At 35.4% G+C, this 23,593-nt stretch overlaps 1 protein-coding gene across 1 annotated transcript; it reads right to left on the bottom strand.

Moving 5' to 3' along the window:
• Positions 1-3,395: 3,395 nt before the first annotated feature.
• On the bottom strand, positions 3,396-6,773 carry LOC142605987 (LRR receptor-like serine/threonine-protein kinase EFR). Its single transcript, XM_075777411.1, has 2 exons — positions 4,034-6,773; positions 3,396-3,863 (listed from the first exon to the last, which is right to left on the bottom strand). The coding sequence occupies exons 1-2, from the start codon at positions 6,771-6,773 to the stop codon at positions 3,481-3,483; spliced, it is 3,123 nt and encodes a 1,040-aa protein (XP_075633526.1). The 3' UTR covers positions 3,396-3,480.
• Positions 6,774-23,593: the final 16,820 nt, after the last annotated feature.

Genomic DNA, 23,593 nt, shown 5'->3' with positions numbered 1-23,593 from the left:
ATGTAAAGGCACCGTTTATTATTCAATTTCACATGTACTTAACATTGAGAGGTTCACAAATCTCTTCTTCAAGTTCAGGTTGGTTCAGATCCCTCTGCTGCCTCTTGACTTCTTTTGGAGCTATCCTTTCCAAGTAGAAATGAGGATTTTTAAAGAAAACAAACTACGAAGGAACCATACGAGAAAAAAGAAGTTTAGAAACATAAAAACTGGCTTTGAAGGACATTGAAAAGACATGACCAAAAACCATTACAAGTATGACACTATAAGAACTACTACTTCCTTGTGATGAAGAAGTACCAAAACAGAGTTTCTTGTTTGAAGGGTAAGAATTACCTTGAGCCTTATCAACAAACTTCTCCAACAATTAGCATCCACAATTGTTCTGTTACTTCTAATTTTGCTTGCCATTGGGGCTCTCATTAAGCTTTTCTTTTTAAACTCTTCTTCCATTTGCTATGAAACTTGAATTGCATCAACCATAGTGTAAAGCATACTTTCAACCAAACACGAAAGAAATATTAGGATTTAAGCCTTGGTAATACATAGAAATAATCAATTTTTCATTCCATGGAAATCCCGATCTCATAGCCAAGCATTAGAGCTTGTTAGTATTCTCTTTAATGGATAACTGCCTTACACCGTATGTGCGAAATGCAAGTGAGCTTGTTGCTTATAATTAGGTGGTACAAAGTAGCAACCAATCAAAGAAAACCTTTGAATTGCCCTTCCCATAAAAATAATCAACTTCAAATTTAACCTCTAACTCGCCTCCTTCCCTTTGCGCACATACCTAGCTCAATATCTGCTTTAATACATATTGGCCCATTAATCACCACAGTTAAAAATAATAAAAAGAGTCTTTTTTTTAATGTAGGATTAAACATTTCACTAACACCACGATATCAAACCTATGATAGATGATAAGGTTGATTCCCGTCCATAAAATTCGCACCTTGACGTGTGAATACAATGTTGGATTGTATTTGTTGTGGGGGCATTTGGCTAGAGCTTGGTGCATAGGAATTTATGGAAGAAAAAGGTATTGAACTTGAGGGAAGTATAGGGGCTACAACTAAACTTGATTTGAAGGGGTCTTGATCAATCATGGTTTTAGCAGGAAATTTGCCAAGGACAACTGTTGGCAATCTATCCAAGGTTCCTTTCGTGATGGATAATTCCTCGAGCTTTGCTTTTATTGAATTCAGCTTCTCACATAATTGGTTTAATGTCTTGTTTGTTCCTTCGTAATCTTGAGAAAAGGCCTTAAACTTAAGACTTTAATTCCACGTTAGTCAGTCACCATTATCTTGGATGTGAATTTTCGTTGAGCGGCTAATTGAAGAAGATTTTAGCCACAAAAAAGAAGAAGCTTGCAGTAGGATTTTAGCTCTAATACCAAATTAATGTAGAACAAAGTGGGAAAGTTGTCTATATTTTGGCGGGTTAAGGTCTAGGAGGATTCGTGTATTTGGACTTTAAAAGGTTATGGTTCAAGAGAAATGATTTGATCAATTCAAAAAAAGAAAAAAAAAAAAAAGAAAAAGAAAAAAAAGAGAGAGAAATGATTTGATTTAGGATTGAAAAGAGAAGAAAGAAACATAAATAGATTAAAAAATATATATGTGAACAGTGAACAATAACATGAATAACGCCTGTGAATATATAGTACCCGAGAAAAGAAAAGAAGAAAGAAAGAAAAGAAAGAGAGGAAAAAAGAACCCTACGCTCAATGTGCTTCAATACTTAAAACACTCCATAATTTTAATAATCAACTCTTGCTTGTTTGAATACTATAAAACACTTATATAAATAAAACTATTGACTTCTCCTACTAGAATTAGGACCAATTTTATATATATATATAAAGTAGAGAAATCATGTGAAAGTACATGATGTCCTGCTATGTGATGCTCTATTTTTACATTTAGTTTTTTTTTTTTTTTAAACTCTATTTTTAAGGTTTTTTTTTTTTTTTTAGTTACCCAAAAGATCACATTAAATTATTTTTACTGTTATCTCATTAATTTCTCATTAATTACCTAAGCTAATACAACACATTTCTCTCTTCTTCATGTTTTTTAGTATACCCACCGTTTTAGTATTAAAAACAAAAGCAAAATAAATAATAAAAAAATCAAGGATTAATATAACTAACTAGATAAGACCCTAAGAATTGTTAAATAAAATGCATTGTTTATTTCTCAAAAAAAAAAAAAAAGCATTGTTTCATTATTACGAAAATAAAGACCTAAGATTGGCAAAGCATTTATAAGAAAGAGAAAGAGAGGAATATGAGAGGCTGCCATTGTCGTTATGCAGGCCTCCCACTATCATTAAGTTGCTGAAACTCCTCCGAGTTTTTTTTTTTTTCTTATGATGAACTTGTGGTACCCAATCCCCTTGGTAATTCCCTATGGGATGATGAATTTGGGCTCCCAATTTATTTATTGGTGGGTATCCTAGCACTCCTACTAAATGTTGCCTTAAACACTGCCTTGATAGCCCAAACTCCTCCCCTTCCTTGCCACAAACCCAACTCTAACCCTTTCTGACCTCTCATTTCACTCTTACTCTTCCTACCTCTCTTTTTGAGTTCCTTTCCCTGTGTTTTTTTTTTAACCAACCCTTTTCCCCTTTCCCCTCTTCCTCTCTTTCCTTTTATAGTCTCCTATTAGTGGAGTTCCAAATTATTACTTTTGCATCAGTCCTTATGCCATCCCACTTCTGCTTGAAATCCTAATAATGGTGATTCCTTTTGAGGATTCTATTGAAATTTGTTCATAACGCCATATATCGTTCGACAGCGAACTTCCCAAAGGCACTAACTGTGTTCGAGGGAACCGACCTGAATCTGGCTGTCCTCTCATTGGTTCCTCCTCGCTTGTTAGTTGATATTGGACTTGATTAACCCGGAATCTGATCGTCCCCCGACCTTACACCCTTTGCATTTTTGTCGTTGGGCTAGGCCTATCCTTACAATGTTAGGCCAGTTTCAGTTACCTAGGGCAACCTCGATGGTCTAGACCATCCTTAGGCCCTGGTTCCTCAGGTCATTCTTGGTCAACTGGGCCCAAGTCCCTACAGAACTCATTACTAACAAAGTTCTATAACAATTATACTATAATATATGTACAACATTCTCCAAAAGCATCTTACATCAAAGATAAAACATTACAATATTATCCATGCATCACACATGCAACTTACTAATTAAATTAAACAAAAACCCTACATATAGACCCATAAATTAAATAAGACTTACTTATTAATAGAAGAAAACCCCGGCCCATACCCAACAATTATATAATTACTAAAATACCCTTGACTATAGAATAACTAAATAAAATATAAAAACCTAATTAACTGCTATGGATACCTTTTCTTATTCTTGGGCTTTGCCTATAACGTTAGGCTTCCAAAGATGATATTCTTCTTTTAACCACACTATGATTGCACCATTAGCTATGGACTTTCATTTCAAGAGTTTCGGTCCAAAGGAATTTGCCTTCTAATTGAAAGCAATTCCAGGGCTACTCTGCTCATGTCCATTCTATCTATTGGAGATTCTGTTGAACATGCAAATCCAATTTGAAAGACCAATATCAAGCATTCAGTGTGTCCACTTGTCCAATCACTCCAACTTGTAACCATGTTATCAGATTCTCCTACTTTGTTGAAAATTGAATGGTCCATAATCTCCATCACTCGTCCCGGCAATGCCAACTTAACAAAGTTGTGAAGGTTCAAGTCATCTTTGAATAATTTATCAGTGGGTCTTCTTCCGGTTAACATCTCCAATAAGAGGATCCCAAAGCTATAAACATCCCCATTAGTTGAAAGTTGACTACCCATTCCATACTCTGCAAAAATTTAGAGCACTTTCATACACTAAGAACAATTTTTACTCAATGCTATGAAACTAGTGATTTGGTGAATGTAAATATTCTATAATGGGCATCCTTGTTTTGATTATTGATGCATTCATTATACGTTAATACTTTTACAATTAAGTGAAATCATGATACATTACCTGGAGCAGCATATCCGACAGTTCCCTTAATCCCTGCTGAGCTTAATTGACTAAGAAGAACTTCCTTCCCAGATTTTAAAAGGAGCCTAGCCAAACCAAAATCACTTATATGAGCATTCAGATCATCATCGAGAAGAATATTGCTTGGTTTTAGATCACAATGAATAATAGGAGTTTGGCAATGATGATGAAGATAAAGCAAAGCCGAAGCCACATCTATTGCAATGTTGATTCTTTGGAGAAGATTTAAACTTCTCAGTTGCTTGAGCCCATCTTCAGGATGTAACCACATCTCCAAGCTTCCATTTGGCATGAACTCATAGACTAAAGCTTTAAAATCATTGCCCTCAAAATCAATACTCGAACAAGCAGTCAGAATCTTAACAAGGTTTCGATGACGGATGTTCCTTAAGGCTTCACATTCAGCAATGAAACTCTTGCAAGCTCCTTGCTTTAGAAGATTGAGTACCTTGACTGCAACAGTTTTTACATCTGGACCAAGTTTTCCTTTATCGACACTGCCAAAATTACCTGAACCAATCAAATTCCTCAAAGAGAATCCATCAGTTGCATTGCGTAATTCTTTATAAGAGATCTTTTGGTAGGAGGGTCCAAAGGTGGAAATGGAAAGGGATTTCTTCTTTGACTTTTTCAACCAAGAAAGAGCAATCAAAGAAAATAATGTCAAGCAGAAAGCAGCTGCAACGCTTATTGCAAGTATCAACTTAAAAGCAAAATGCTTTCTAGGTTTCTTGGATAATTGAATGGGGCATGCATGCAAATGCAGCTCTTGGATCCCCCCACAAAGACCAGTGTTGCCTTTGACTTCAACTGCACTAGCATTTCTGAAGACCCCTTCTACAGGTACATCTCCCTCAAGATTGTTGAAAGATAGGTTCAAATTTTGCATGTGAAAATTAATCATATACCTTGGGATTTGGCCTGACAAGTTGTTGTTAGAGAGATAAAGATATTGAATAACTTTTAACTTACTTAAGTCGGGAATGGTTCCTTCAAAGTAGTTTCCTTGCATATAAAGTTTTTCTAAGGCCAAACAGTCCCCTAGCTGGGCTGGAATCTCTTTGGAAAATTTGTTGTATGAAACGTCTAGTTCAACAAGAAATTTCAGGTTTCCAACATCTGGTGGTAAGGAACCGATCAAAGAATTATGTGACACATTAATAAGGACTAGAGGAAGAGAGTGGAGGCCAAGAAGTTGCTCAGGTATGGTGCCATTTAATTTATTATGGCAAAGGCGTACATCTTGCAAGTGGCTACACCTTTGAAGACTTGGGGGTATGCTCCCTTCTAAGCTGTTATTGTACATATAGAGGGAAAGCAATTGAGTCATGTTACCAAAGGAAGATGGGATCTCCCCTATCAGCTTGTTTGCCCCTAAGTTTAGAATGTTCAAGCTTGAGAGCTTTCCAATTGAATTTGGAATACTCCCTGTCAACAAGTTCTGTTCTAAGTGACGTTCCGTTAGACTGACAATATTTGATATGTGCGTGGGTATGCTCCCACCAATAAAATTCCCTCCTAGCCATAGCGATGTTAATAGGATTGAGAGGTTTGTTATGGAGTTAGGCAGCTCACCTCCCAATTGGTTGTGGCTGACAGACAGATGCTCTAACTGGCTGCAGTTGTTCAAAGAACTCAGAAAACTCAAATCATCAACTGAATAATTTCCAAGAAGATTATTACCAGCAGCAAACCATCGAAGATTTTGTAGATTACCAAAACTCATAGGTATGGTTCCTGTGAAAGAATTATTACCAAGATCGAGATTGTGAATGTCTGAGACATTGGACAATGAAATTGGAATGGTTCCTGTAAATTGGTTTCCTCCTATCCAAAGTATCTGGAGATTTTGAAGAACAATGCCCAAGTCAGGTTTGAGGCTACCAATGAAGTTGTTAAGAGTCAAGGCAATATTTGTGAGTGATGATAAATTGTATAGGGAAGGTGGAAACACACCAGAAAGATGATTTAGTTCTACAAAAAAAGATGTCAAGGTTTTCATCTGGGCTACTGTATTTGGGATTTCTCCCTCTAAATTGTTATATGCAAACGAAAGATATTGGAGAGAGGACAAGTTCCCCAGAGAAGGTGGGAACCTTCCACTTAGATTATTGCTTTCAAGAATTAGTTTCTGAAGTTTTGACAAAAAACCAAGTTCTGAAGGGATTCCTTGTACTAAATCGTTGTACTGGAGATCAAGATACTGTAGGTTGGAATAGTAAGAAAGATTGACTGGAATTGCCCCTCCCAATATTGGATTATAACTCAGGTTCAAAGTTTGAAGCCGGGTCAAGTAACCAACTTCTGAGGGAATTCCACCATGGAAAGAGTTACTTGCAAGGTCGAGGGATCGAAGGAAAGAAAGATTTCCATTGTGGGGTGATATGTTGCCAACCAAATTTTTGTTTTTTAGGTCCAAACCGATGACTCTTTGGTGTTTGTTGCCACAAGTGACCCCAACCCAGTGGCAGAAATGGAAAGAGTCATTCCAAGAAGCCAGGACATTAAGTGGGCTATCTATGTGGGACTTGAATTCTAGCAGTGCAAGTTTATCAGTTTCGTTTGAAAGTGTGGTAGCTAAGGAAAATTTTGAGATCGATAAGGAGAGGAACAGAAGAAAGATGACATGGTAGGTTAGTGAGAAGAGTGGTCGTGTATTCATAAGCAGATGATCATCTGGGAGGAAGAAATTAGCTTCTTTAGAGAGAGATACTGACATAGGCAGGAACTCTCACACGAATATATAGAGAACAAACTAAGCAATCTTTTAGATGGATACTGCTCATACTAATTAATCTGTGATTCTAGAAATGATGTGGATTTGATGTGAGTTGTCTGCTTACTCTATTTTGCAGTTCATAATATATATTGAAAATTTTCCATGTAAGTTGTCTAGTCAATCTTTTTTTGCTCAAATTATTCATTAGGATAACTATTTTTTAGTTTTGACCCACATTTTTTTTTTTTATCTAATGTTTGGTTTTCCTCAATTTCAACCTCAAAAAATCGGAAGGCACTTGACATATTCTCAGATTAAGGTTTTTTTTTTTTTTTTTTTTTTTTTTTTTTTTTTTAAATTGAAAAATCCACTAGATAGTTTTGGGTGGATTTCTGAGAGGTCCCCAAAATTGTCAGAAGGTATAGCTTGGCCCCAAAAACGAAATGTTGGTTTCATACCTACTAATATAAAATGACTCGAAAAGTAAGCTTAAAGGCGACTTCTGCTTGTCGAATGGAAAGCAGTGCCCATATAAAAAAAAATCTAAATGTTAGGCCTGTTTGATAATTTTCATTTTGATTGCTTCGTATTGAAATGGACCTCTCGTGTCTATTATGATCAATTGAAAAATCTTTTTTGTGGTCCCTTTTTCCTCCATTTTTCTTAAACTACTAAAGTCGTCATCTTTCAGTTTCAGGGGATAGTGCATGATATTATCAGCGGTGACCATATTAGAGAATGATGGTGAAATCTGAGCCATGGAAATAATTGCGGTTTGGATAGATGAAGCAGTCAAATTGTTGGTGGTAGCAGTTGTGCGTAGTGCTACAGTAGTGTCGACATTTTCAAACCACGAGCTTTTTGACTAAATTTTTTTGTTTCCACACTTACATTTTCTTGATTGGTGGAACATAAGGATCTTTAATGAAGACTTTGGAGGTTGTTTGAACCATTCTATTTTGGTTAGAATAGAAAAAACATTTCATTTTCAGAAGTTGCATTGCTCTTACAAGAATTTCTTATCACTGCGAAGCACTGGGTCCGCAATGGGTTGCTAATTGGGTTAGCTCTTTAGTGGATGTAGCTTTGATTGATTGACTTTATAATAGAAAATGTCTTTATGTATATGGATGATTTGTCATTTATATCTACTAGAGTTTAACCCGCGCAATGCGCGGGATCATTTTATGTAATAGAAAACAATCAACATAAAAATACATTAAAATTCGTCAAGTGCACGTTGTACAGCCCCTCATTTGTCCTATACTTGCAAAAATTCTATCTATAAAATACAATACAAAATATCACTCCCTTCATATGTTACAATAGTTTTCATCTAGAAACAAAATATCAAGCACATGATATATATCAAGCAAGCTAACCACAAACAAAAGGCCTTTTATGTTAGTTTTTTTTTTTTTAATAAGCCTTGGGTTTTTAGAGACAAAACATAACCTTAATTCCTAGCACATAGTTTGAAAACGTTCTGTTTTTTTACTCCTCATTCTCCAATGTCAATTACTCTTTTGATTTCCATGTTAATATGTCAAGCATATCACACCAATACTTGTGAAATCCAAACTCATTTTAGTAAAACAACTTCAAATTGTTAATTACAATGGACAGAATTAGAATCAACCAATCAATCAATAAATAAACAAAACCACTAATAAGATTTTAGATGAAAAATATGAAACAATTCTCACAAAATCTAAAGTTATATATTACGATGTGCTTAAAATAAATTAAAAAATAAAAAAATTCTGGCAAACATACACAAAATAAAATAATAGATGCAAGAAACCATTGTTTGCAAGGGACTAAACTTAATTTTGTGGTGGGTATATATTACAAAGTAATTTGTTGGGAATTTTCTTGCATTCAACTCTATATACCTGCAAGTAAAAATACAACCTAAATAAAATCACATATTTTCATGCAACAATAATTGCACAGTTCCAACGCTACTTTATATATATATATATATATATATATATATATATATATATATATATATATATATATATAAAACACACACACACACACACACCAAATAGAAAGGAAGAAACCAAAAAATTAAAACAATAAAAAAGAAAAAAGAAATAGGCATTCCCTCAGTTCCCAACTCTTGGTCTGTACTGAATCTAATTTAAGGAGATGACAGACATCATCAAATAATTTGCCACCAACAACAACTGTTTCAAAGGAGAACCCAATCTGGAATTCTTAGAAATTATTTTTAGCATTGTCACTAATTAGCTAATATCAGTCAGTTACATTCAAACTAACTAAATTCATACATGCACTAAAGAATTAAACCTAGTATGTAAACATTATAAACTGGAAAATCAATGTGTATATAAATAATATCAAGGAAAAATACTTGTAAACTAAAGTATCTCTTAATTAGCACACAGATGCAATGCAAATAACTCAAAATTCCATTTATACACTTCTTTGATTATGGGATTAAATCTAGGGCATGAATGAAAGGGAAAAAAAAAAGAAAAAAAAAAAAGACACTTGTTCTGAAAATGACCAACCTGGCATCAACACATGATTTAGAAAAAATGATAACTGAAATCTTATAAGTTATAACTAATGTAGATTTGGTTCAAGGTTTTTCTGAAGGTTGTGGGTTTAAGAGAATATAGTTATTGATCCTCAAGAAGCTTACCTGATAGTAATGATTACATTGTCCTTATTAGCTTTAATATGAATATCACGATTAACATACTCTTGTAAAAGCTCAAGCTCATCATCATTGAGAAACTACAGCTTGTCTAAAGGCATTGCTTGCATTGCTATGACATAATAAACCACATTTTGGAATAATCAAAATCATCTAACTCAAAATGAACTTTAACATTTTGGATTATTGATTTTTTACACTCAATTTATGACAAAGTTCAACGCTAGGGGATAACCATAAGCACCAGCCCCTTTTAAACCGAAGCAATTTTTACATAATCACAATCATACTTCACTACAAAAAATATTTCACACCTGAAACCAAAGCCAAAAAAATCAATTTTGAAGTTGAAAATAAATTTCCAACCTAGACTCCATGTGGCCACCACAATTTTTTAATAATGCCTGGCCTTTGCTTTACCAATTGCGCTATTTAGACTTAAACCACAATAGCCAAGTATCAAAATAATCTGGAAAAATACATCTAGACAAATATCATTCATCCACCAATCTTAGAAAAAATTGACAGAGATACACATGCCTGATAAGCTCCGGAAGAAACAGCTTGTCCTTTGTATCTGCACAAATAAATAACCCAATTTCTATTATACGAAGCAATAAAATTCCGTTTTGCAATCAACCATTGTATAACCTTGGTCTATCCAACGTAAAAATTAGAAAAAGACAATTATAATATAAGCAGCATGTTTCAACAAATAATAAAATACTATAAGAGCTTGTACCTTTGAGTAAAACATTTGAATTTTAACCTTTGAACTATTTGTAGTTGTTCTGGTTTTCACTAACCATAATCTTGTGTTAGTGATATGGCTCATTGCTTCATTAAATTTTTCTCCAAAAAAAAAAAAAAAAATCAACCAAATAAACCTAAAGCATAACCAATTGAACCAAATACCCAAATGTAAAACATAATTAACACCTAAATTTCAAAAATAAAAAGCATAACATAATTCTATCTCTACCTTTCAACAGCAACCATCATATAAGGATTGAAGAAAAAAGAAAGAAGGAAGAGAAGAAAAGAAAAACAAAATAGAATTTAGAGAATGAAATTGAAAGGCTTGATGTTTTAAAGTCACAAATTTTTGTGTTCTTTTCTGGAAAATGGCAAAATTTTAAGTGGGGTTTTTTCCTACATGTAGCAACATCCTTAATTGTAGAGACTTACCTTCTCTTAGCTTCTGCTTTTATATATAGTATTAGATATTTGATTTGAAATCACGTCTATAAGACATTTGAAATGTAAGACCATGTTAATAATAATGCAAAGAGTACATTTGATCAAGTAATTTTAGAAACTGCATCAAAGTGAACACTATAAATGAAAAATAATATAGGCTTAGATGATGCATGTGATGTCTTAAAAATCAGAATTCAAAATGAAATAGTTATAGTGTGGCATTATGGCCATTAGATAAACTCAAAGAAAAAGTTGGTTATCATGTAGTTTAATCCATTAATATCTCGTATGACTATGTTAACATCATAGCGCACCACTACTACTACCATGAAACCTTGTCATTTCTAAGCCTAAGAGAATGCATCAATTCATTTTTCTAAACACATTAAAACACAAATGTACAATCTGCAAACTTCCCCAATAATGGCAAGTTTAAAGGCTGTCTCTAGGAGAATACGTCAATCTCAAATCAATACTTTTTTCCAAACACATTAAAAGTTAAAACACATACTTGTACAATCTGCAAAATTCCAGATTTAAGTTGTAAGTGTTAACATGTTCAGGCTTAAATATTTGTCTAATTTCACCTATTTGAAGGCTAAATCTGCTCCAACTAAAAAAGTTGTTTACAAATTGTCAAAAATTTACACATAAGATCATTATAAATATGAATATAATTATTAAGAACTAATATATTACGGTAATCACAATGTGCTATTATATTTGGCTTAAGTTGCTCATAACGTGCTCTTATAGAATAATGATTGAGACCCAACAATTAAATTGCAGCAAATTGAAGGTAAGACCAAAATTAGACTATATTAAATGGATTAAGTTACCTAGGTTGCAAACTCTTATTGACTTTGCCATAAACAGCCATCAAGTTGGGTATTCTAATACCAAACAGAACAATTAATAAATAAGCAAATTTCAAGCATAGAGAAATTGATTTTGAAACGTAATCATATTAAATAAACAAACTTAAATGTGGAGACAAAAAAAGACCCGAACAAATTAAAAAACCTGATTAAAATATGAAACTGAAAAGCCAAGAGAAACACTTAATTTGAAGATCCAAATCAAAACCAATCCAAACAAAATATCAAAACCTAATCGTATTTAACAAACAAACTTAAATGCAAAGATAAAAACTCACCGGTAGTGGTTCCAGCCTCTCTCTATCTTCCCCTACATGGGACCTTTTTTTATCATTCTCCTCCAAACGGTAGGAAAAAAAAATGGCAGAGTTTGTTTTTTAACAAATCTTAGGCTTGTCTTTTTAAAGTTGTTCTAAATGGTGTCTAACTAATTACGTTTGATAGTTGTTCTGCTTTTATATATAGCAAGTTGCGCATGATATATTCTACAAAACCAACTTGAAAAAACACGTCTAAAAATCTCAATTCATGACAGAAGAACTTGATCAAATCATGCTTTGTATTCAAGAACTACCTAAATAAAATTGATCAATTTAAAAAAAAAAAATGCATGCATGATAATTATACAACTCAATAAATTTTTTTGGCTGAATTATTATTAAAAAAAAAATCACAACATAAGCACTAAAAACCTATAATTTGAGAAAACCCAAGCAAGATATGCTAAGTATCCTCTATCATTGGATCAGGAATTTTCTGCAGAATTTTAAACAGCAGTTCAAACCCATTAAGGATTAGGGTTTCTGATCTACTTCTCCCACTATATAAAAGAAACCCTAAGCACATTTATAAAAGGTTTCTAAGAGAGAGAAGAGTGTGCCTCTTTTCGAATCTAGGGTTTGTACCTAAAAGCTCTCTAGAGTCTTTTTGTTTATGTTGTATGTGTGAATCTCTTGTGAGATCTAGAGGTGTTTATCTTCACATATACTTAGGGTTATCAAGAATCAAGATTATGCCAAGAACTTGATGATTATTTAGTTGCTGCATTAAGAGCTTAAAGATACACAAGCGGGAGTACTTGTGCTTACTGGGAATCCAAGAAAGAAGTAGTCCGTGGACTTGGAGCTGTCATGTGGTCGTGGTAGTAAGTTTCCTACTAGAGGTAGCAATATAATGTTAGTGGTCTAAGTCGCTATTGTTTAAACTTCAATTTCTTTATAGTGGATTCAGTTTTACCTTGAGGATAGCTAGGTTAAATCCTCCCCAATTTTTTTACCGGTTTGGTTTTCCTAGGTTATCATATCATTGTGTTTTTTATATTTTTGTTGTTTTGCATGATATGAGATATTTGTGTTAACCTAGATTTGCATAATTTACCTAAGTTAATAACTTGGCTAAATAACTAGGTTAATCTGGTTGTTTTAAGGGGTCTAAAAACGTATAATCTTGATCGTCCATTTTCTCAAATTTAGAATCCACCAAGTCCTCTTCATCGTCCTCATCTTCAACAATACCCTCAATAGGATTTACAGTGGTAGTGAAGGCATTTAGGATTCCATCATCCTCATTATCAAAATCATCTTCAGGCTCAGTGTCGCTCAAAGTAGCAGCAAGTGCCTTGCTCTTCCTAGTGGTCTTGAGATACGTAGGGCACTCTTGTTTCATGTGACTGAAGCCTTGACACCCAAAGCACTTTGGTCCTAAGGGAACAATGTACTGATCGCCATCCCTAGTATCCTTCTTTCCTTTGTTATGGTTCTTGAACTGAGACGAACTGGACTGCTTGCGGTCTTTGTCAAATCCTTTAGCATTGGGATTTTTCATAAACTTTTTGAATTGCCTTGTGATATAGGATTTCATCTTGGAATCTTCATTATTTGAAGACATATCAGTGTCACTGCTCTTGGCCTTCAATGCCATGCTCTTATCCTTACTAGATTTCCCAATCCTTGTCAAACCCAACTCATAGGTCTGCAAATTGCCAACCAGCTCAGTCAAAATTTTTTTGTCAATGTCCTTTGATTCCTCAATCGCAGTAATCTTGGCATGAAATCTCTTGGGTAGAGATTTGAGCACCTTTCTAACAATCTTGGGTTCGGGAATGGTTCCCCCAAGATTAAAGGCTGAGTTCACTATGTCCTTGAGCTTGGCATAGAACTCATCGAATGACTCATCCTCCTTCATCTTGATCTCTTCAAAGCTCGTAGTAAGCCTCTGAAGATTCGAATCTTGACAGCATTTGTTCCTTCATAGGTTGTCTAGAGGATGGTCCATGCTTCCTTTGCAGTTTTAGTAGAGGCTATCTTTTTGAACTCCTTATTCGTGACTGCACTGAATAATGCATTCAATGCCCTGCTGTTGAAATTTGCCGTCTTGATCTTAGAATCATCCTAATCGACCGGTGCTTCCTTAGGCTTGGTCCAGCCTATCTCCACAACTTACCACACTTTCCAGAATCATCTCATCTAATGACTGCAAGAAAGCTCTCATGCGTAATTTCCAGTATTCATAGTTAGTTCCATCAAATAAAGGAGGTATAATAAGAGACTGTCCTCTATCCATGAAAAACATGGGTCAATGGATGACACAGCAAAGATTAACCCTAATCAGAGTGTGCCTGCTCTGATACCACTTGATAGGCCAAGAATATATTGACCTCTTGTGATAAATTAACCAATTAATTAGCCAAGTGAATTAATTAAGTTAATTAACCTGCAATACGTGTGGTAGCACAAACAAATCACCAACTAAGTAAATATGCAGTAGAAAATAAAGTTGACACGGTGATTTGTTTCCAAATGGAGAAAATCCCAGTACCTAATACCAACCTATAGTTGAACCCTTACCCCAATACCCAATTGGACTTATTCTGTAGCAACAATCTCTCCTTTCAATGGATGGCTCCCAGTATGTGACTAACCAAATTGATGCGCAGATCCCAGTACGCGGCTTACACACCAACTTGAGAAGGATGTTAGCTGCAAATTTCTTTAGTTCATCAACACGATGAAGATCATGAAACTCCTTGGTTACAAAACCCTACGGTGTACAAACGCAGCAGCTTCTTGAAGAAGAGAAAGATGAACTAGGGCATATGTCTTCGGTTCACAATATGCTTGTGAAAATCTTTTGCATTGAAGTGCATCAATTGTGACGGCCCTTAAAACAATCATTATATATGTTTAGGGTTGTGAGAAAAGAAAGCCTAAACATCTATACACGGATTAGAGTGAAATCAGAACTGAAAATATGATTTTCTTAAATCTCAATAGATTCCTTATCTATCGAGCATCTATCGAGCATCGGGCTAATAAAGCCTTTAAAACTTGATAGATACTAGTTGTTGAGTTTTAAAATCTGGCACTTCTTCACTTGATTCTTGGACAGACTTGCATGGCTTTAACACTTGAACTTGAAACCTTGTTCCTTGAAGCATTAGACACATCCTACATCTACCCAATTCTATATTGACATATGTTCCTAACATGAATCGCATATGTTCTAATAGTAAGGACCAAATTGACCATGACCCCAAAATGTAGAGACCATAATGGTGTTTTCGCCAATTTTATAAGACGTCTAATTTGTTTTATTGGACTAAGTCCATGCGAATGAGTGAGACCATATTTAGTGTCTCTTAAAATGGTGATTTGACTTTGGAAATTAACTGTTTAGATTAAGAGTTGTACATTAAAATCAACACATTTGTTAATTTAAAGGGGGGAAAAAAACCATGCAATAAAATAGATTTCTCATTTTATTGATTAAAATTTGAATTTATATTTGATAGGGAAAAGAAATATATTGCTTTGGTCCTAGATATAATCTAAGAAAATATAGGGCTTTGATTTCTATTGACATTCTAGCAAATGAAAATTGTGTAGAATTAGACTATAAATAGGACTATAAATAAACTAAATAGTTTATGAACAACTTGAGCTTAACTCAAGAAAATGCTTATTTATGTTCATTTTTTTAGCAAACAAGTCAAGCTTAAGTTGAAGTTTAGGCTTGAATTTTGAATAATGTTAAGTTACAGAGTGAGAAAGTGTTAGACACCCATTTCGCCTAGTGAACTGGTCTTCTAGAATATGGTGGCCATGATCATGTCGTGCAATTACTATCCAAAGATCGATGTCATAAAATTTTAATTTGTTACCTTTTTAAGACTTTATAATTTAATTTTTTACTTTTAAAACTACAAGATTAAATTTGTTACACCAATAAACTACAAAGTTTAAAATGAGATATACAATATAACTCCTTTTTCTTTTCTTAAAAATGTAATATACCCTTTATTTTTCTATCTACCTTGCTTATCTCTTTTGATTTTCCTTCTCTTCTGCTGAAGAACTTAAACTAAAAAAAAATCAGCTGAAAGAGTTGGAAGCATGTCATTTTCCGCTACAACAAAAATACCTACATTGACGAATCACTATCTACGTGGTTATTAATCACTATCATAGGGCATTAGAATCATAAAGGATTGGACGAGTGTCTCTATCTGATCGCCACTATTAACGATGGGAGTAGAACCTAGACGTGCAAATCAATCAAATACATATTAGCATTTCCCTTAGAAATAGTAAACAAGATAAATATCTGTAGGGTTACATTGCCACTTATCCTATCCTACTTGACAAAATGGACTTGTTCTAGCTCTATATTGGAAAATGGCATGAAGAGATTTGGCCTATTCTCCAAACCAAGAACCCTCCAAGAACCATAAAAGGATTGGACGGGAGTGTCTTTGTTTGATCACTACTATTAAATATGGGAGTAGACCCTAGACGTGCAAATCAATTAAACACATATTAGCATTTTCCTTAGAAATAATAAACAAGATAAATATCTGTAGGGTTACATTGCCACTTATCCTATCTTGCTTGACAAAATGGACTTGTTCTCGCTCTATATAGGAAAATGGCATGAAGAGATTTGGCCCATTCTCAAAACCAAGAACCCTTCAAGAACCATAAGAGGATTGAACAGGAGTGTCTCTGTTTGATTACTACTATTAATTATGGGAGTAGACCCTAGATGTGCAAATCAATCATACACATATTAGCATTTTCCTTAGAAATAGTAAACAAGATAAATATCTGTAGGGTTACATTGCCACTTATCCTATCCTACTTGAAAAAATGGACTTGTTCTCGCTCTATATAAGAAAATGGCATGAAGAGATTTGGCTCATTCTCAAAACCAAGAACCCTCTTTGCCAATAGACATCAACTTCATAAACATCGCCCCATATTGTTGGCTTTTTGCATTTTTACAACACAAAACTCGGGGAGTAGCACAATCTAATGACTTTGGAGGTAGTTTATTGTATGCTTACTGATTGGATTAGTATTTAATGAGCGTTGAACCTGGCTAGTGGGGCTCAAATCACATAACTAATAGCTAACAACTACTTTATAAACCCATCCAATAACTACTCATGACTGTGGAGGAAATTTATTGTATGCTTACTGATTGGATTATTATTTAATGATCTTTGAACTTGGCTGGCGGGGCTCAAATCATATAACTAATTGCTAACTACTTCGTAGACCCACCCAATAACTACTCGCTCCATGATGTCTCTTTTTATTGGTGCCAAATAAATTGAACGGACATGAACAATAAATTGTAACCAAGTTGGGGCATTAAAATGGTTGGATGTATACCAAGATTGCCTAGGTGGGATGTGGTTAATATGTTGATTTATCCAATATGGAGTCTAATATTTAGCATGCCTCTTGGCCTTGGGTTAAAGGGCTCCCCCACCCCAACTATTGCTAGCAGTTTTGTGAGATGGCGTGTTCTGTTGATAAAAAAAGAAAAAAGAAAAAAGAAAAAAAAAAAGGGCTCCCCCATCCACAATGGATGGGTAGCCCACACATCTCAAATTAAAAAAGTAAACAAATAAATAAATTGCACGGACATGAACAATATATTCCTATATTTTATTTCCATGATCTGGATTCATATATAAATAATAAAAAAATCATGTTAACACTTTTTGCTAATATGGACCCGAACGCCCAAGGCAGGAAAAGCCCTATTGAGGACAAAATTTTCACACCACATGGCTTTATTTCATTGGCAACCTGCACCACATTAACATATTATGGATTTTGGGAAAATCTATTTTAAAACCCAAAGGATCCCATATTTATACAAAATGATGCCAAAGCCCATGGTCCAAAATCCATGGCGATATTATCTCATCAAAGCCCATGAGTCAAGCTCATGGCATAACATCTCATTTTCAGCTTATAATCCATGCTCATGAGTCTCATCAGAGGAATTTTGGGAGTCGTGGTTTGGAGGGCTAAGAAGTATGTTTAGTAAAGCTCCAGTGATTTAAAGTTGATAAAGGAAACATGTTGCTTGGCATGTTTTCCCCAATTCCCTGAACTCTGACGAGTCAATGTGCAATATGTAACATTTGGTAAGCCTCTTATATCACATAACACTTAAAATAATAAAATTCTTCATTGCTCTTTACCTACAAATTAATATTCATCATATAATTTAATTATATTCTCTCATATAAACTATTTTCATCAATACCAAACACATGCCTAAATCTTATTGGCTATCTTTATATAATATCTCATCCAACATTAAATGCTCTTCTTGCTCTCCAAGATTTGGTCATAATACAAAGAGACCATAATTACATCGTTAAAGTTTCATCAAATTCCAACTAATGAGTCAATTACTTACCAAAATTATATTGTAATAAGACCATGGACTAAGCCTAGAATTTTCTAAAACAAAAAACTTAGCCAAAAATACCAGCAACAGCTTCAACAAAAACTGCTTTAACTCCAACAGAATCTCCAACAACTGACACATGTCCAAAAGTGACATCGTCAAACCATTAATACCCAATCCCAGCAGCTTGTTGCCATACCTAAAGAAGCAAATATCCTATAAAAGAAATCCTACTAAGGCCCCATAGTATTGGCTTTTGAAGGAATAGAAGCTGTACAAACGCTCATACTCAGGCCCTTATCTACTATGCGTTCATCCAAAGGCAGTTGAAACATTGCTAGAAGAGCTCCACGACGGAATTTGTGGCAGTCACATCGGAGGAAGGTCTTTGTTGCATAGAGCACTAACTCAAGGATACTGGTGGCCGAGCATGTAAAAGTCCTCTCCAGAGTTCGTTAAAAATGTGATTAATGCCAAAGATATGCCCCAAAAATTCATCAACCAGGAGGAACACTCAATCCCCTGACCAGCCTATGGCCCTTTGCATAATGGAGATTGGATGTTGTAGGGACACTACCAAAGGCTACTCGCAGCCAGCGATACCTCCTCATTGCAACTAACTGTTTCACCAAGTGGGTCAAAGCTAAGCCTCTTGCCGACATCCGAGATCAAGATGTGAAGAAGTTTGTGTGACCAAATACTGTTACAAGATTTAGAAACCCAAATACTCTCATATAGGACAACGGCCTTCAGTTTGATAGTAAAGCCTTTCGAAGGTATTGTTGTGGGTTGGGCATAAAAAACAGATATTCCACTCTAGTATATCCACAATGCAACGGCCAAGTTGAGGCTACTAATAAAGTGATCGTGGATGGATTGAAGAAAAAGTTGGAAAAAGCAAAAGGTAAATGGGTGGACGAGCTACCCCACGTTCTATGGGCGTACCGCACTATTCCGAGAAGATTGACTGGAGAAACCCCTTCTCTATGACATACGGTTCCGAGGTAGTCATCCCTCTCAAGACGGGCCTCCCAAAAATGAGAACTGACCAGTTTGATAGCAACAAGAACGAACAACTTCTTTCCAACAGCTTGGACTTAGACGAGGAGCGAAGGGAAGTTGCCACCGTTAGATTGGCACAATATCAACAGAAGCTTGGGCAAGGATATGAGAAGGGTGTCAAAATAAGAGCCTTTGTGCCAAGGGACCTCGTCTTGAGAAAAGTTGTTGGAAGCGTGAAAAATCCTGCTTAGGGAAAACTAGGGCCTAATTGGGAAGGACCATACCAGATAACTTTTGTAACCGGAATAGGAGCCTATCGTTTAGAAGATCTAGACGAAATCCCGGTTCCTCGACCTTGGAATGTAAATAACTTGCGAAAGTATTACTATTAATGCAAAGTTTTATGTTCGTTTACATTCATATATTTAACTTTAACTTATTTACAAAATCTGTTCTCTTATCTTTTTTGTTGAACTTAATCCTACCCGCTGACTCGGGATAAAAAAACCTAAGGGTTAAATAGAACCTCGGTCAAGTTAGATTCCTTAGATCACCTACCTTAGGTAAATTAACACCTAAAAGCCTAAGGATTAAACAGAACCTTGGCCAGGTTAGATTCCTCAAATCACCTACCTTAGGTAAATTAACACCTAAAAATCCTAAGGGTTAAACAGAACCTCAGCCAGGTTAGATTCTTCGAATCACTTGCCTTGGGTTAATTAACGCCTAAAAAACCTAAGGGTAAATAGAATCTCACTCAAACTAGACTCTTCTGATCACCTGCCTTAGATGAATTAGTAGCTAAGTGGATGACTGGGGTAAGGCCATGGGAAAGAGTGGCCATTAGGGGGCGGAAATTGAAGAAGCCAACGATAGAGAAAAGATCTTCATTGATTAATATAATAAAAACAAAAAAGGATGATAGAAAATAAAGAAGGATAATAGCAAAAAGGCCCCTTTATGGGCTAGATTTTATGAAAAAGAAAGATAACCAAGCCCCTATTACAAGAATCCTAAGGAAGTCCTACTCCTACTTCTCTTTTTCTTGTACATTCGACCCATCATTTTTGTTAGCTTCTTGGGAACTCCGTTCTTCAGCAGTGACCTATGAAGCTGAGGGTGCAGTATCGCCTTAAGTAGGGCTTTTTTCCTTAGTAAAAGCTAGCAGGGCTGAAAGAGTAACGTTACCTTGAGTAGGACTCGATGCCTCAATTGAAGACTGTAGGGCTGAAGGAGCAACGCTACCAAGGATAGGAGTGGCTGCTTTAACCTTGAGAGCAGGGGGATATACCACCTTCTCAAGATACCTTAACTCCGAGGACTAATCTACCCTAGCAACGTTCAGTGCCTTGACCTAAGTCCGTAGGTGAAAACCTTGGCATACAGCAATAAGCTGAGCTTTGAGATAAGCCTTGGTCTCTATCTGCCCCAGGTTTTAGGTGATGGAAAAATATATGTTTGTATCGCATACAAAACATATGCAGCGGAAAAACAAAGGATTTACTTCATTCATAAATGTTAATATGCACCATGTAAGTTTCAGAATATAAGAACAAAAGAGTGTGCCTTGGAGCGGTGAGTTTCAAAACCGAAGATTCGAAGTACTTGGGAACACTTTCAATCTTCACTCCAATTCCACTAACGCCCAAGATGTGTGGTCTCTAAATCAGTTTACAAAGGGATAATGTCTAAGTGTCTAACACTTACATGTAAACCACTTCACAATGATGTTCTTTTTAATTTTTTTTTACAGAAAATTATGTATATTTCTCCATTTGTATCTAACTGATTATCTAATTAGGCTGACATTTTGGGTCTTTTCAATTGGGCTTAAGTGTATGACTTGGAGTGGGACCAAGAGGAACCAATAAGACATTAGCTCCAATGGGCCTTGAACTTTTCTGTTAACTCTTGAAAAGTCCAAAGTTACCATTAATTATATTTAATACCACTATATAAATATAATTGCACTCTAGGCCTTATTTATAAATTATATCCCAAGACTCTATTGTACATGCACCCCCTTCATAAAATATTCATAGTAATACAAAGTCATTAATGTAGACTGCCACTTTGTAGATTACTACATCTTAATTCCTTGAGTACCCAATTTAAACCTTTAAAGTTATTCATTATATATTTATGAAAACCAATTCCATAAATATATACTTTAGTAACTCCTTACTAAAGTGGTTAGGCCTAACTCTCTGAATAACTAAACCCATTAAACTTATCTCAATGGAATATCTTATATCTCTGTTAAAAGACTATGAATTCAATCTTGAGAATATATGTTCCATCAACACTAAATGTTGCTGCCCAACATACTGAGGTTTTGACCGTTAGGATAGATCTCACTCCTGATATATCAAAGCAACCTACATCTCATGATCAGGTCCATTATTCTCTCAGGATTAAGAATTCATGTAAATATAAGTCGTGAGTTTATTATTCATTTGACAGTCATTAAGAGAATAATAAATCTCACAGCGGCCCAGTTCAATATGTTTTAACTCTTAAAACATATTAACATACCAACTAGAAATCTCCATTTCCATGATCAACATAAATCATCTTAGTTGATATATTATAGCCTTCACAGATGAAATGCCCAATTTCATCACCGACTACGAACTATAATTCTGAGTTTACAAAGAACTTGTGATTTATATCTTCTATGACTTTTCATATAAATCACATACAATGCATCTCATGGATTATATGACAATATCCCAATATTCATGTTACCATTATTCTTAGATAATAATAAAACAACTTTATTAATCACAACATTAAGTCATACATAATGTTATACATAGCATCATACAATAGGATAAAGGGCACTAATCCTAACAATAGGCTACTTGCTTGGCCCTAGTAATGGCCTCATCCTTCTGCTTCAGCTCCATGGTCAGTTCCTCAATTTTTTTTTGAGTAAGGACAAGCTATCCTTTAGCTTCTTTCAAATGACAAAGCTGCTCTTGGGCTTGCCTCTCAGAGCTTTCTATGGATGCCTCGGCACTTTTCTGAGCTTTTTCGCACTCGGCCAGTTTGGCAAGAGTCTTTTTCAGCTTTTACTCGGACTGGGCCTCGGCCTTATAGGCGGCATAACGCTTGGCCTCCTCCTCTTTTCGCTCAAACATGTGTGTGTGTGTGTGTGTGTGTGTGTGTGTGTGTGTGTGTACAAGAAATAATGGGTGTGGGTATACCAAGGCTAAAACCCTTTTTAAGGATAGAAACATTTCATGCTTCTTTAGATTTCGAAGCATTACCATATCCCGGGGCAACAGAAGCACTTGTTCCACGACATTGGCCATGAAACCCGACCTTCCATAATCAAAATTTCGGATAGAGGAATATGAGGGAAGAGGAGCCCCATCCAAAACCAAAGGAGGATTCCAGAATGGAACCCGAGACTAACGTTCAGGGATGGTCTTAGTAATCTCCCCAACCTCCTCTGCTATGCTCAACTGGCCTTTGAACCCCTAATTTGCTTTGAGGGGTTTCTTCTTGGATATCCCCCTCTTTAATAACCCCATTTCTAGCTTTGTTGTCCCTCTTTCTCTTATTGTCAACGGGATCAATTTGAGGAGAAGGAGCAGGAGTAGGAGTAGGAGGCCTTGGTACCACTGAAATCTCAGGGGTAGCCTCACCGACATGAGATTCTAGCAAGGACAGTACGTCGGGCACTCTTTTCTCAATCACCATGCCTTCAGGAACTTGAATAGCCTCTTGGTTGGGCCTAACTACAGCGACAAATGAAGTAGAGGTTGTTGTCGTGTCCTCGGTCATGTCAAAATGATAAAAAACCTCAAAGTCCTTCTCATGGACAACGCCTTTGAAATCTTCTTCCTCGGCCCCTTCAAATTGGACCTCGACTTCATCCTCAGAGGATATAGGTTCCTCACACTCAGTGATAAGTTGGGCCACCTGATGTGCAAAGAGCTTTACATAATGAGTTCCAACGGGAGGGGGTTTTTGGATGAACCCTACAACAGGCATGTCGATCCTTACAAGACGAGCGTCCTTAGCCTTGCTTACGTGCTTTGGACTCTGAAAATGGGAGGATATTGGCTTGAATCCAAGGATGAAGTGTACAGCTCGGAGTTGGCCATCATTATGGAAGAAGATCTCGGATATTAAAATTTTGTTGAGATCCGTGAAATTCACCAAGCTCCGTCTCTTTGCAGTGGCCTTTTTATCTAAAAAATACATAATAAAAAAAAGTAAGATAGAAAAGATCAGAGATATGAAAAAAATAAAAATAAAAAAATAAAAAAGATTTTTTCCTAGCAGATGAGGTTCAACTTTACGGGTATTCCTAAGCCACACCACCTAGT

The sequence above is a fragment of the Castanea sativa genome, chromosome 8 (genome assembly GCF_040712315.1).
Source record: "Castanea sativa cultivar Marrone di Chiusa Pesio chromosome 8, ASM4071231v1".
Lineage (NCBI taxonomy): Eukaryota > Viridiplantae > Streptophyta > Magnoliopsida > Fagales > Fagaceae > Castanea > Castanea sativa.
The sequence above is the reverse complement of the archived record's forward strand: the minus strand, read 5'-3'. Positions and strand labels throughout refer to the sequence as shown.

Bases quoted from the DNA above. Each gene is read 5' to 3' on its own strand.
- LOC142605987 (XM_075777411.1), bottom strand. From the start codon at position 6,773: ATGTCAGTATCTCTCTCTAAAGAAGCTAATTTCTTCCTCCCAGATGAT. The intron at 3,864-4,033 runs GTAATGTATCAT...AAATTTTTGCAG, and splicing joins TGTCGGATATGCTGCTCCAG to AGTATGGAATGGGTAGTCAA.